Source organism: Pteropus vampyrus, unplaced genomic scaffold, assembly GCF_000151845.1.
Source record: "Pteropus vampyrus isolate Shadow unplaced genomic scaffold, Pvam_2.0 Scaffold180, whole genome shotgun sequence".
NCBI classification, from domain to species: Eukaryota; Metazoa; Chordata; class Mammalia; order Chiroptera; family Pteropodidae; genus Pteropus; species Pteropus vampyrus.
Genome location: NW_011888961.1, coordinates 1673012 through 1684770, shown reverse-complemented (window position 1 = coordinate 1684770; position 11759 = coordinate 1673012). Strand labels below are relative to the sequence as shown.

Here is an 11759-nt window from a genome sequence, read left to right as displayed (position 1 = left end):
CAGCATAGATGGACCTGGAAGGCGTTATGCTAAATGAAATCGGCCAGACACAGAGAGACAAAATACTCTAAGATCTAATTTATATGTGTAATCTAAAATCGTCAAACTCATGGAAGCAGAGAGAGTACATTGCCAGGAGCTAAGGAGGAGTGAGGGAATTGGAGAGGTGATGGTCAAAGGGTACAAAGTTTCAGTTCTACAAGACTAATGAGTTTTGGAGACCTACTATACAGCATAGTGCCTGTAGCTAACACCACCATATTGTATACTTAAAATCCGCTAAGGGCATAGATCTTATGTTGTGTGTTTACCATAAAATAATAACAATAACAACAAACAGTAACAATAAAGAGGGCGGGACGAAACCCTGGGAGGTGCTGGATATGTTTATGGTCTTGAGGTAGGGATGGTTTCGTAGGTATATACTTTATCCCAAACTCATAAAGAGTTTTATACATTAAATATGTATAGCTCTTTACATGTCAATCAGACCTCAATAAAGGAATTTAAAAAAATATAAACCAAGGCATCTAACATATTCAGAACTCTGAAATATTTGCGCATCTAAAAACTATTATAACAGTAGAACCTTTCAAGAAGCTCCTCCCGTACATCTGTTTAAACAGCTTTATTTCAAAGCCAACAGGAGAAGCTAGCATTTTCTATTAACTCTTAGTGGCACCATCACTGGGGTCCAAACCAAACATCGCTTCCCAGAAGAAAAGAAACACATCCCCATACATGCAATCACATTCAAGGACATCGGTTTTCTCAAAAGCTTCACTTAATCCTCCGAATTCAAATCATTCTCTTTCAAGATGCCTATCGACCTTGATTATGTTTTCTTCATTTGTTCACTGGTCTCCCTCTGCCAGATCCTCTTTGTTAGTAGCTTTGCTCCTTCTCCAACATCACTCTCACTGACGTCAAGAAATCCTGCTTTTATTGCAGAACTGGTAGTCGGACTCTGTAATTAGTTTACATTGTATTTGCATTGTCTTAGCCAATGCCTCTCATAATCAGTGAGACTGAAAGACAAGACTGATTCAGTGAACAGACAGAAGAGTTGCTGGTGTTAAAAGAAGAAGGTTGTGCAGAGAGAATTCTTTTGTTAATGATTAATTTATTATTATTTATGTTAGAACAACTTCTGAAACTTCACAATGTGTACTCAGGTAAAGAGCAATATATTTTTTTCTTCCATTGTAACTTTTCCTATTCTTGATAGTTAATATGAACAAATAATGATGAGATCCACAAGAGAAATTACTTTACCTTATTTGCATAAAGTGATATGAAACAATTACTTTTATAATACAGCTAAAAAGTAACAATTACTTCATTATAACCAAAGAGTTCTATCGTTTTAAAATTTTTAACTCTCGATTAAAGTATAACATAGATACAAAAAGGTGGAACACCTACCACTTCAATTTTAAGGTGCTCTTTTGACATAAAATTTATTTTATTTGAAAAGGATATTATCTGGAAAACTAATGACGTGTAGAGACATATCTGATTACAAATAGAAGAAAATAATTTTGATCTTGGTTCATACAAGATCATTTAAATTTTCTCTTCATATTTTTGCCTGTTTTCTTTATACTGATTTGAATTTGGTCAGAATTCCAAAATCAGGGTACTATAAGAATTTAAACTTTGGGAGGAGCTATGAATGTCATTTAGTTCTGTTGTTCTTAAACTTGGAAGGTCACCAGGGGACCTTTTTTAAAGTTAAGATTTGGGGGTCGCACTCCCAGAGATTCTGTTCTGATTCCTTAGCTTCACTGTGGGGACAAGAATCTATAGTTTTAAAAGTTGTCCAAGTGATTCTGATTCTAACGATCACCCAGATTTGCTCGACTTAAAGTCCTACGGAAGCAAGCATCCACACTGTAATCCCCTAACCGAAGGTCGTCCTGCTTCTGCAAAGGACATGCCTATCTATCCACCGATCCTAGTTCTGCCCTTCAAAGCATACAAAATTAATCTTTTCCAAATTACAATCTTTGAAAATATCTCTGTACAGTGTTTTAAGAGTTTCTTCTTTCATCCTTTTACAAAGTTGATATATATCTCATCAATTTTGTAAAGAGAGATAGATTGATCGATCTCCATCCTCCTTATGGGCAAAGAAGGGTGCTTATATTATTAAATGAAGAAAAAGTAAATTGGAAATAGTTTCCTAAAAGCATTATGAAAAAGATCTGATTGAAACTGGGTGTCCAGAGCAAATACCTCTTCTCATATTCACTGGGTATGAAATAAGTTCCCAGAAGCCAATATGCAGAACCCAGAGAAAGTAGGTTGCATTGATCAAGATAATACAAGTTCTTTTAAACACAGAATCCTTATTTATTAGGAAAATACTGGGGATTAAACATGTCTAGATATCTCAAGATCATAGTAGCTAAGACATATCCAATAGAAATGTAATCATTCTAGCTACTGATATTTAAGGATACACTCCACACTGTCAGGAGAAAATCAAAATGTTCTTAAGCATGTAAGATCCTGTCAAGACTATTGCAGTGAACAAAGAGAAGAAGTCAACAGACTATGTCTTCACTTCATTATATAAGGAGGAAAAAGAAAGTGTGGGATCAGAAGCAACACTGCACACACATCATTACTCACAAATGCCCAGATATCTCTTAAGGACAGAGATGGGCGACAAGGGGAAAAGGCAATAAGCAACCAATTCTGAATCAAGAACATGCCAATATCAAATAGAAAACGCAACAGCAGTGAGTCTGCCTAAGGAAAAGTAAATAAACTTCAACCTGCCGTTTTTTTTTTGTTTTTTTTTTTTTGATAGTAATAGTTCTGGTCTGTCTAAAAATTTTCCCGATAATAGATGAATATTCAGAAATATTAAATTTGGGTTCTAAATCTACCTCTTAGTCACAAATCTACACAGTGGATTTTTTTACATATTAATGACTAGAAAAAAGAGGACTTAGAAAAAACAATTTTCGTCATATTGAGTTTCTTCAATTACAGTACAGTCTATCCATTTCTCTTTCAGATTATTTTAGAGGTACAAAAGGCAATCTTCCAGATTTTATTGTGAAATAATTTGCACAATACTCATTATTTTTAATATGACAACCTAAACTAAAAAACTATTTTTGGTGGAAGCGATCCAAAGTTGAGCTTTTGAGTGAAGATGTCTTCCTACTTCAAACCAACAGAATATACAGAAGGCTCTTACTATTTTAGCATATTTAATTCCTTATGGTCAATTAAAATTAGATAAATACTCAGACAATCTTTAAGTCCAATAACCAACCTTTCGTTTTACTAATCTAATCACATCAACCAGAAAGAAAAACAAGTGCCTACCATATGGTCTTTCTGCAACAGAAAATAACTGCTTTCAATAACAGCATCTGTGCATCTTTATCAACACTAGCAGTGCTCATACTTAAATCGGCATATTGTTAAACATAATAAGATGACAGGTCTCTTCACAAAGCAAAGAACAAAAGAAACTGAATCTCACTTCTGTACTAGATTATTTGGCCTGGTCATAACCAAAGAAATGAAGAAAGGATCAGAGATTACATAATCAAGGAACAAGGACTTCATCACATGTTTAACTTGGAAGAAATGAATGCTTTGGAACACTAACAATGCATGGAGAAATTTCCTTTGGACCTGGGGACTCATTTTATTGATGGCCCTTACCTAGTGATAGGTCCCACTCCATACATTCAAACCCAGACTTCTGCTGAAATGGCATTTAATGATACCTGCTGCTGGCACTGCTGTTCTTCTTAATTCCAACAGACTCTGTCTTTAATCTTTACTTGCAGCATGAAGCTTTTGACATTCAATGGTATTCTGACAGATTCAGGGACATGAAGGAATGAATACACGTTTAAAATTAAATGCCAGTAAAAAAACATTTTTAATGATAGTGTTACATTATATTGTACTAGAACTGGCCCAGAATAAATCCTAGACCTCCACTGAAGAAAACATATGCTTTTAAGAAAATGTTTAAGTATTGTTTTTAGTAGCGTGTATCCTTTTCAAAAGTGTTTAAGCATTGTTTTAAGCATCATTACTTCTACAAACCAGATTTTCACCAGACTGGTAAAAAAAAATTACCTATTTTTAAAATCTGTAAATGGTGTATTTTTATTGTAGTTTTGGAATTAAACAAAAAAGAAAAAATACGAAACTGACATAATCCCGAAATTCTCAACATCCATAATTAACAATCATTACATTTTGTCATAGTCAATGTTGTGATCATTTTTAGCTTACTATGAAGTTTATATTTAAAAAATAAAAAATTTAATAAGGAACACTCATATACTAGCCATTCATTTTAAGGAAAAAAAAAACCCACTATCGATACAAATGTATCTTTCTATAGTTTCTCCATCAGTCTGATTCCCCATCCACTAGTCTGTTAATTACTATTATCTTACCTCTTAGTAAAAATTATTTCATATGTTTGTACTACACACTGCCTTGGTTACTGTTACCTGGTTACCAGCTTCCCAAAGGTAAGAAACATGCAAAGAAAAAAGGCTTCAAAATTGTTAGAGGCAGTTCTAACAGAAATGAGGGTTTAAGGAAGAACATACACTTCATACTCTACACGTTTTTGTATAATCTAAATTAAGTATTCATATATTCCTTATCTAGATGCAAACTCAATAATACTTTAGAATGATTCTTAGTCTTCATATCCGAGGGCCTACAACTTGCTAAGTACTCTTCTGGGCATAAGAAACACAATGTGAACAAAACAGTCAAACTGCACTTAATGCATTCTAGATACATTAGCTGTCCAAATAAATAAGCAAAATGGGGATAAGCATGTCAGATGGAGATCATGTGACAGGGAGAAAAATAAAGCAAGGAAGGAAGGCAGGTCTTCTCATAAGAGCAGGGGAAAGGTGGTCAATGAACAGAATGGTCAGCAAAGGCTTCACCCAGCGGGTGAGCTCTCAGCAAAATCTGAAGCAGAGAAGGAAGCAAGCTGTGAGGACACCTCGGGGGACGAGTACTCCAAGGACAGGGTTGCATGTGGGAAGGCTCTGGGGAATGGCATGTACGGCGTGTAGGCACAAGAGCAAGAGTCCAAAATGGCTAGTATGGAGTGAGGAGGGTGAGAGCACCGAGGGGTGAGATCAGGGATAGGGGAGGGTGGACCGTTCAGGGCTTTGTAGGCCCCTGTCAGAACTTCGGCTTTCATCCCGAGAGAAACGAGAATCCATTAGAGGAATTTGAGCAAAGGGGTGACCTGATCTGTTGTATAAAAGGTCCACTCTGATTACTGGGTGGAGAACGGAGTCTAGGCTGGGTGGGACTGAAGCTGAGAGACCAGTCAATAAGATTTGCACGTCAGGTCTGAGAAAAGAAAGAGAGATCAAAGATCACTCCCAGATGCCTGGCCTGGAAGGGTGGGATTATTATTGCTTAAGATGACGACAAGGGTAGAAGGAGCAAACTGGGAAGGTGAGCCGGGGGAGTGGATGTGGACAATCAGGAATCTGGTTTTGGATATGCCTATTTAATATCCAGGTGGAGCATGACTGGTCAGGTCAGTTGGATATAGGAATCTGAATTCAAAGGATAGGTTAGGTTGGAAATATACACACACACACACATTTATGTGTATGTGTGTGTGTGTATATATATATATATATATATATATATATATATATATATATGTATATATATATATATGTACATGGATGAATTATCAGTTTATGCCTGATTTTGAAAACCATGAAACTGAGTTCAACAAGAGGAAAAGAGGGTCAGTCTGAGCCCTGAAGCATCTGAAAATTTAGCAGGTCAGGAAGCTGAGGACGCTTCAGAGACTGAGAAGGAGGGACACTGAGGCAGGAGGGTAACCAAGAGTAGTGCACAGGAATCTAAGTGAACATTTATTTAAAACTAAGGCCTTTCCTGCATATCCATTCGTTCATTCAACAAATATTTATTGAGCACCTACTATGTGCCGCACACTGTAGAAATACATGGTCCCTGTCCTTATGGAGCTTGTAATCCAGGAGAACACAGACAAATAAACGTTTAAGTGCTATTCCCAATAAGGTACAGGGTGTTTGGGGATAATGCACTAGGGCAGCTAATTCAGTCTTGGAGGGTCAGTGAAGGCTTTCCTGGGAAAGTAATGTTGAAGCAAAGATCAGAAGGATGAGTAAAAATCAGCCATAGAGGGGTGGAGGTGGAGGTGGAGGTGGGGAGACTGAAGGAAGGGTGGAGGAAAACTGCATTTGTAAGGGCCATTTATAAGGAGCTCAAGTGAAGAGACACAGTGATGCTCCAGGGGAGCTGAAAGCAGTTCCGTATAGGATGCAGAGAAAGAGGAAACAGATGAGCAGGATATGGGATATCACTGTCCTTTAAGACTCCTCAAGAGTTTGAGCTTTATTCCAAAGGCAATGGAGAGCCAGAAAATTGTTTTATGCAAGGGAATGCAATGATCAGCTTTCTATTGCAGGAGGAGCACTCTACGACATGGACAGAGAGCAGGAAGGGGACAAGGCTGGGTGACTGGAAAACTAGTTAGGAAGCCTGGCCAGGGGTTCACCACTGAGCTGCTGCTGATCTGAACTCAGGTAATGGCAGTGGGATTTGGAATGTGGACTCAACAGGACTTTGGATTGGAGGAAGGAGGAGAGAAACGAGCCAGAGATGATAACCTAGTTTTTGACCTGGGCAAATGAAGAGATAGTGGTGCTACTCACTAGAAGAAGCAACACAGGAAGAGGGGAAGGTTGCTGGTAGGGGGAGGGGGAGAATTTGTTGAGTCTGAAATGCCTGTGGGCTATCCAAAAAAAATGGTAAAGAGACAATTGGCTATAAAGGTCTAGAGAGCAGCTATACAATCTGCAATAGAGTTGTAAATTTGGAATCACAGGCATGTAGATTAAAGCCATGGGAAAGTGTAAAATAAAACCCAGAAAGTGAGAGGAAAAAAAAAAAAAAGAATAGAGGAATGGGAAGGCCTGGCTCTGGTTAAAACCAACATGAAAGGAGCAGCAGAGAAGGAAGAATCCTAAAAAAAAAGAAAGAGTGAAAGGGAGAGATATGGAGGGAGAGAGAGCCTGAGAAGGAACAAGGGATTCTGGGATAAAAGCAAAGTGTATAGTGTATATCAAGAAAAAAGAGCTAATTATGAATTTTCATATGAATTCGCATACAGAAAAATACCTTATTTTATTATTTACACATTCCAAAATCAACCAACTAATATTTTTCATCAGCTATAATATATTCTAGTCATAGGATAATCTTATCCTAGGTGAATAAGCAAAAGATGAAATAAGGTAATTATCATTAGTAAATATGTGTGTTTTAATAATAGTAAAAGTGCTAAACACTTGGACAACACTATAAACTTCAGATAAAAAGTGAAATAAATGTTAGAAAAGGGAAACGTAGTCTATAAAACTGAGGAAAATTTTTTCACCTCTGGCTAAAAGAATAAAGTAAAAGCAAGTTGAACCTAAAAGCATGAATACTATATGGTAAGTAAACAGAGGAGAATATCAGAGGATTCAGTCTATACAAAGTGATTTTGTGAGGTAAATTACTCAAGGGTAGATGTCAGAGCACTTCACAGATCAGAACACACACACACACACACACACACACACACACACACACACACACGCAACACTTATCTGGCTCAAGTAAGTGAAACCAGTTTTGAAAAATACATCTTTAAGGGTGCAAAGTATCTAAATTTGTCACAATATGATGCCCTGCTGTATAATGCCAAGATCTATTCTACTGGATTGTCACAATTCTTTATTTGAAGGATTTTTATTGTTCGTTTTTTTAACCTTCCAATATATTCTCAGAGGGTGGTGCCTACAATTATTCATTTATCAGCACAATTAGATTCTAATTCTTAAGATGAACAAGAAATTTCTGATTATTTTTCAACAAAGCAACAGACCTAATTCATAGAAAGTGGAGGTAGGTAATTAGATAAGGCATAAAACAGACTCCTATTAAGTCACTACATGGATTTCTTCTGTTCTACAAAGTTGTTTTCTGGCTGATTAACAGCATTAATATTATGACATATATGCTCATCTCTTCATTAGGTAAAAACACAAATGTATTATTCAAACATGATACATTTAGGAAGTTATTGGTTTTTAAATTTTTTAAAAGAATGACGGCACTACTCTAGAATGTAATACTTCTAATAGAATTATGCACAAAAATTAAGTGCAGTGTTCAAAGGCTTAGATAGATCTATCAATCTAAAGTTGATACCCAAAGTATTCCTGTGGCAACTCTCTTTGTATTACTAATAAATATTCATAAGATTTAATGTGCATTAGAAGCATCAACAACAGATAACTAAACAAAGACAATAATTATAGAAATTCCCCTCATGCCTCACTCTGAGATTTTAAAGTGTCTGACAGCATAGAGCCTCTTTATTTCTATTCCACATACAATCCAAGCAAACTACCTATATTAAAAAAAAAAAAAAAAATTTCATGGTCTAACACAAACTCAAGTGTGTATATAGTCTTCATATGAGCAAAATACAGGCCATAGCATTTTCTTGGTTTCCAAACTAGAAAATGACCATGCCAGCAGTAAGGTTCAAATGAAAACAAATTTCACAGCCCTTAAAAAAATACATAACTGTCATTGTTAATAAAAGCCAAGTTTGCAACTGGAAACACTGCCTTGTAAGCCAAGGACGAGATGTGTCTATTACAAATTCTCGGTTTCAGGACATCTCTTAAGTGACAAAAAAAAAAATTCAAATAACATTAGTTCTTGCGAATATAATGCAAATGGATGCTAATTAAAGTGTTCCCAGAACAGTGACAAATAAAGCTTTAGGACCAAGATACATATCATTATGTAACTACAATACACATTAAGCAATCACCAAGTTGTAGGTAGGCCTTCCAAAGGAGTGATTATGGTTTACCATGATCAGAGGATTGTGGTGTTACATTTAATCACGTTTTTTTTACCTGCAAGCAGGTGTTTACAGGTGTCAAGAAGTAAAACATTGATTCTAACTGTAAACCTATAGTTCTAATAAATTGTACTGTACCTACCCCCCTCTTTTCTGCATACTTTCTAATCCGCTATGAAGTAAGCATGATGCAATTTTCTCTGGATACTTAACAATCAAAAACGTAACTTCGGATTCATTTTTATTAAAATGCCAAAACACACGCTTAGAACTAGACTTTGTTTCAATCACCATTAAGTTCAGATTTCACATGAGGCACAAAATGAATGTAAGTGCAGCCTCATTTGGGGATGTTACTGCTACCTAGAGTAACCTACAATCTTTGAATCAAAATATAAGCATCCCAAAAGTAAACTTTATATGGATAACAATACTCAGTACATATAGCGAGCAAATTACAAATACCATCGACGACACACTAAACACAATATACTTGTTATAGAAGTAAACTCCAAACACAAGGAGTAAAAACGATACGAGAGGCAACAAGGCATTTGGGTGTCATGACACGAATCAATGGATTTTCTATGATTTCTGTCCTGTTTGCTCAAAAAAATTTCAGGAAGTCTGGCTTAAAATCTTCTAGGGCCTTCCAAAACTGCTGATCTGAAGTCAGTGCAAGCCACCTGACACCCCAGAGCAGCTCACCGGACTTCTGAGCAGTGAAACAGCTTACATAAAAGAACAGTAAAGGCAGATTTTTCAGGAAATTGGAATTACATCTCTGTAGTTTTCCAAGGCTATGCCTAACCTGGCCATGGGAAAAGACTTTTTTTTTTTTGCCCAAAGCAGAGCAGCAGCTAGGACACCCATGGGTGTGTCAAAGAGAGACTAAGGTCAAGGTGCAACAAGCACACCAGCTGCCATCACCTCGGGAAGAAACCTTGGGTGTGCACATCCGAAATGCACAAAGCCACCCCTTACCAGCCCGACTCCAAGAATACTGGAGGATGGAGACTGAAGGAAAACAGACTTTCGGTATTCCCAACCTCCTGAAATGGAAGAATTCCCTGCTCAGAGGTGACCAAGTTGGGGACATTTCAAAGTGAGGAAACATTCTTGCAAAAGAACCACTGGCAGTTCCTGGAAACAAAATGGGCGAGGCTTCACCTTGCTAGTAGTCAGGTTGGGGTGCTCCCACCAACCAGGTCAAAGCCCCCCATAGCCTCTTCTTAGGCCGGTATAAAGTGACTCCCCACTGAGAGGACACCCCCCCCTCCACCCACCCACCTACACACACACACACACACACACACACACACACACTCAGGCCACAGGGGGCCGGAGATACTGCCTCTGTGCTTACCTCACAGGCAGGGGACACCCGGGCCTTGAGCGTGTCACCATCTCCCTCCGGCAGACCAGTCCGACGCGTGGCCATCATTTCATTTCAAATTACAAAGAAGGGACCACCCCTTTGGAGTCCACATTGGGGGGTAGAAATGCCGCCACACAGCAAAAAGGGAAGAATTCCACACGAGGCTCCGAGGAGGGGCAGGGCTGGCGAGACAAATAACGTGCCAGGGAAGGAATGTTTTTATAAAACCCCTGCAAAATGCCCTGATGATTTCTTCGGACTTCAGCTGACTGCACCGTCTTCGTCCATTTCTAGAGACTTCAAAAAACAAAGACAGGTCTCCTTGGCAGCTAGTGAGGCTGAATGCAGAAAGCAGTCCCCTTCCTCGCGAGTCCAAGAGGAATCTGAATGGGTCGTGAAGGCTCGAGCGTCAGCTCCCAACGAGATCGCTCCTGAACAGGGAAAAGTTAAAGGGCATGAACTTTCTCCAGACGCTGACCTTAGCCTTGCCCACAAGTCTAGCCCAAGTGCGCGCTTCCTACACCTAGAAAGATGATTTGGTCCATACCGAAGAACCACAAGCATGAAAGATGGAATAAGCCTCCAGTATAAAAGAAAAGACATACAGACAGAGACAGACAAGACAAGACAGAAAAGAGAAAGCTATAGATCAAGAAAAAAGAAACATCGGAACTGCACGATGGTCGCGTCAAACACGCCTGTCTGTTTTGCAACCTCCAAGAAAAACCATTCCCTTTTCAAGTGCATTTAATTAATGCATTTTCTGGGCAGAAGAGGAGCGTGTCTGTTCTTCCGCATCACCCGGATACGTACACTTAAGGGAAGTTTTCTTTCCACGAGACTGAAATGGGATAATACTTTTCGAAAACCCTCCTCGCTCCCTTCCCACCCACCCCCAAAATAAAAACAAAAAGCCAGCCTCGGACGCGGCCAGCGCCGGCTGAGCAGCTCCGGGCGCCCGCAGCCTGCCCTTGCGCCCCGGCCGGTGTCCCCGAGGAGGCGTCTGTTTTCCTTGGCCCGCGGCGGAGCTGGGTGGGGACGGCGCGGGGCCGGGAGGGACTTGGGCGCAGCTCCCTCCCTGGGGCATGATTCCCGAGCCACCTAAATGAAGCCGAAGCCCAAGCAACTTTTATTTAGTTGCGGCTCCCCAAACTACCACTCGACACTATCTTTCCCTTTCCCTGTGGCCACCTAGGGAAAAAAATAAAATAGAAAAAAGAAAACCACCACCCACCTACCCCGATTTCCCCCGCCCCTTCCAGAGGCGGGTCGGTGATCTGGAGCTCCTGAGAAGGGCGGCCTAAACATGCACTTTGAAAAATGGTGTGGGGAGCCCAGGGGGAAAGACAAAAAGCGAGGGGCTCACCCTTCTCGCCCGCTGGGCGCGGCGGGGAGCAGCAGCGGGGACGCGGGCGGGCGGCGGGCCCGGCCCGG

General features: G+C 39.3%; 1 protein-coding gene across 1 annotated transcript in view; it reads right to left on the bottom strand.

Moving 5' to 3' along the window:
- Window positions 1-10972, bottom strand: part of ARHGAP21 (Rho GTPase activating protein 21) — a 120916-nt gene extending 109944 nt beyond the window's left edge. The window contains exon 1 of the mRNA XM_023537176.1: window positions 10314-10972. Within this exon, the coding sequence (XP_023392944.1) occupies window positions 10314-10391 (78 nt within the window). The 5' untranslated portion in view covers window positions 10392-10972. The remainder of the gene's footprint in view (window positions 1-10313) is intronic.
- Between the last annotated feature and the right edge of the window lie 787 nt (window positions 10973-11759).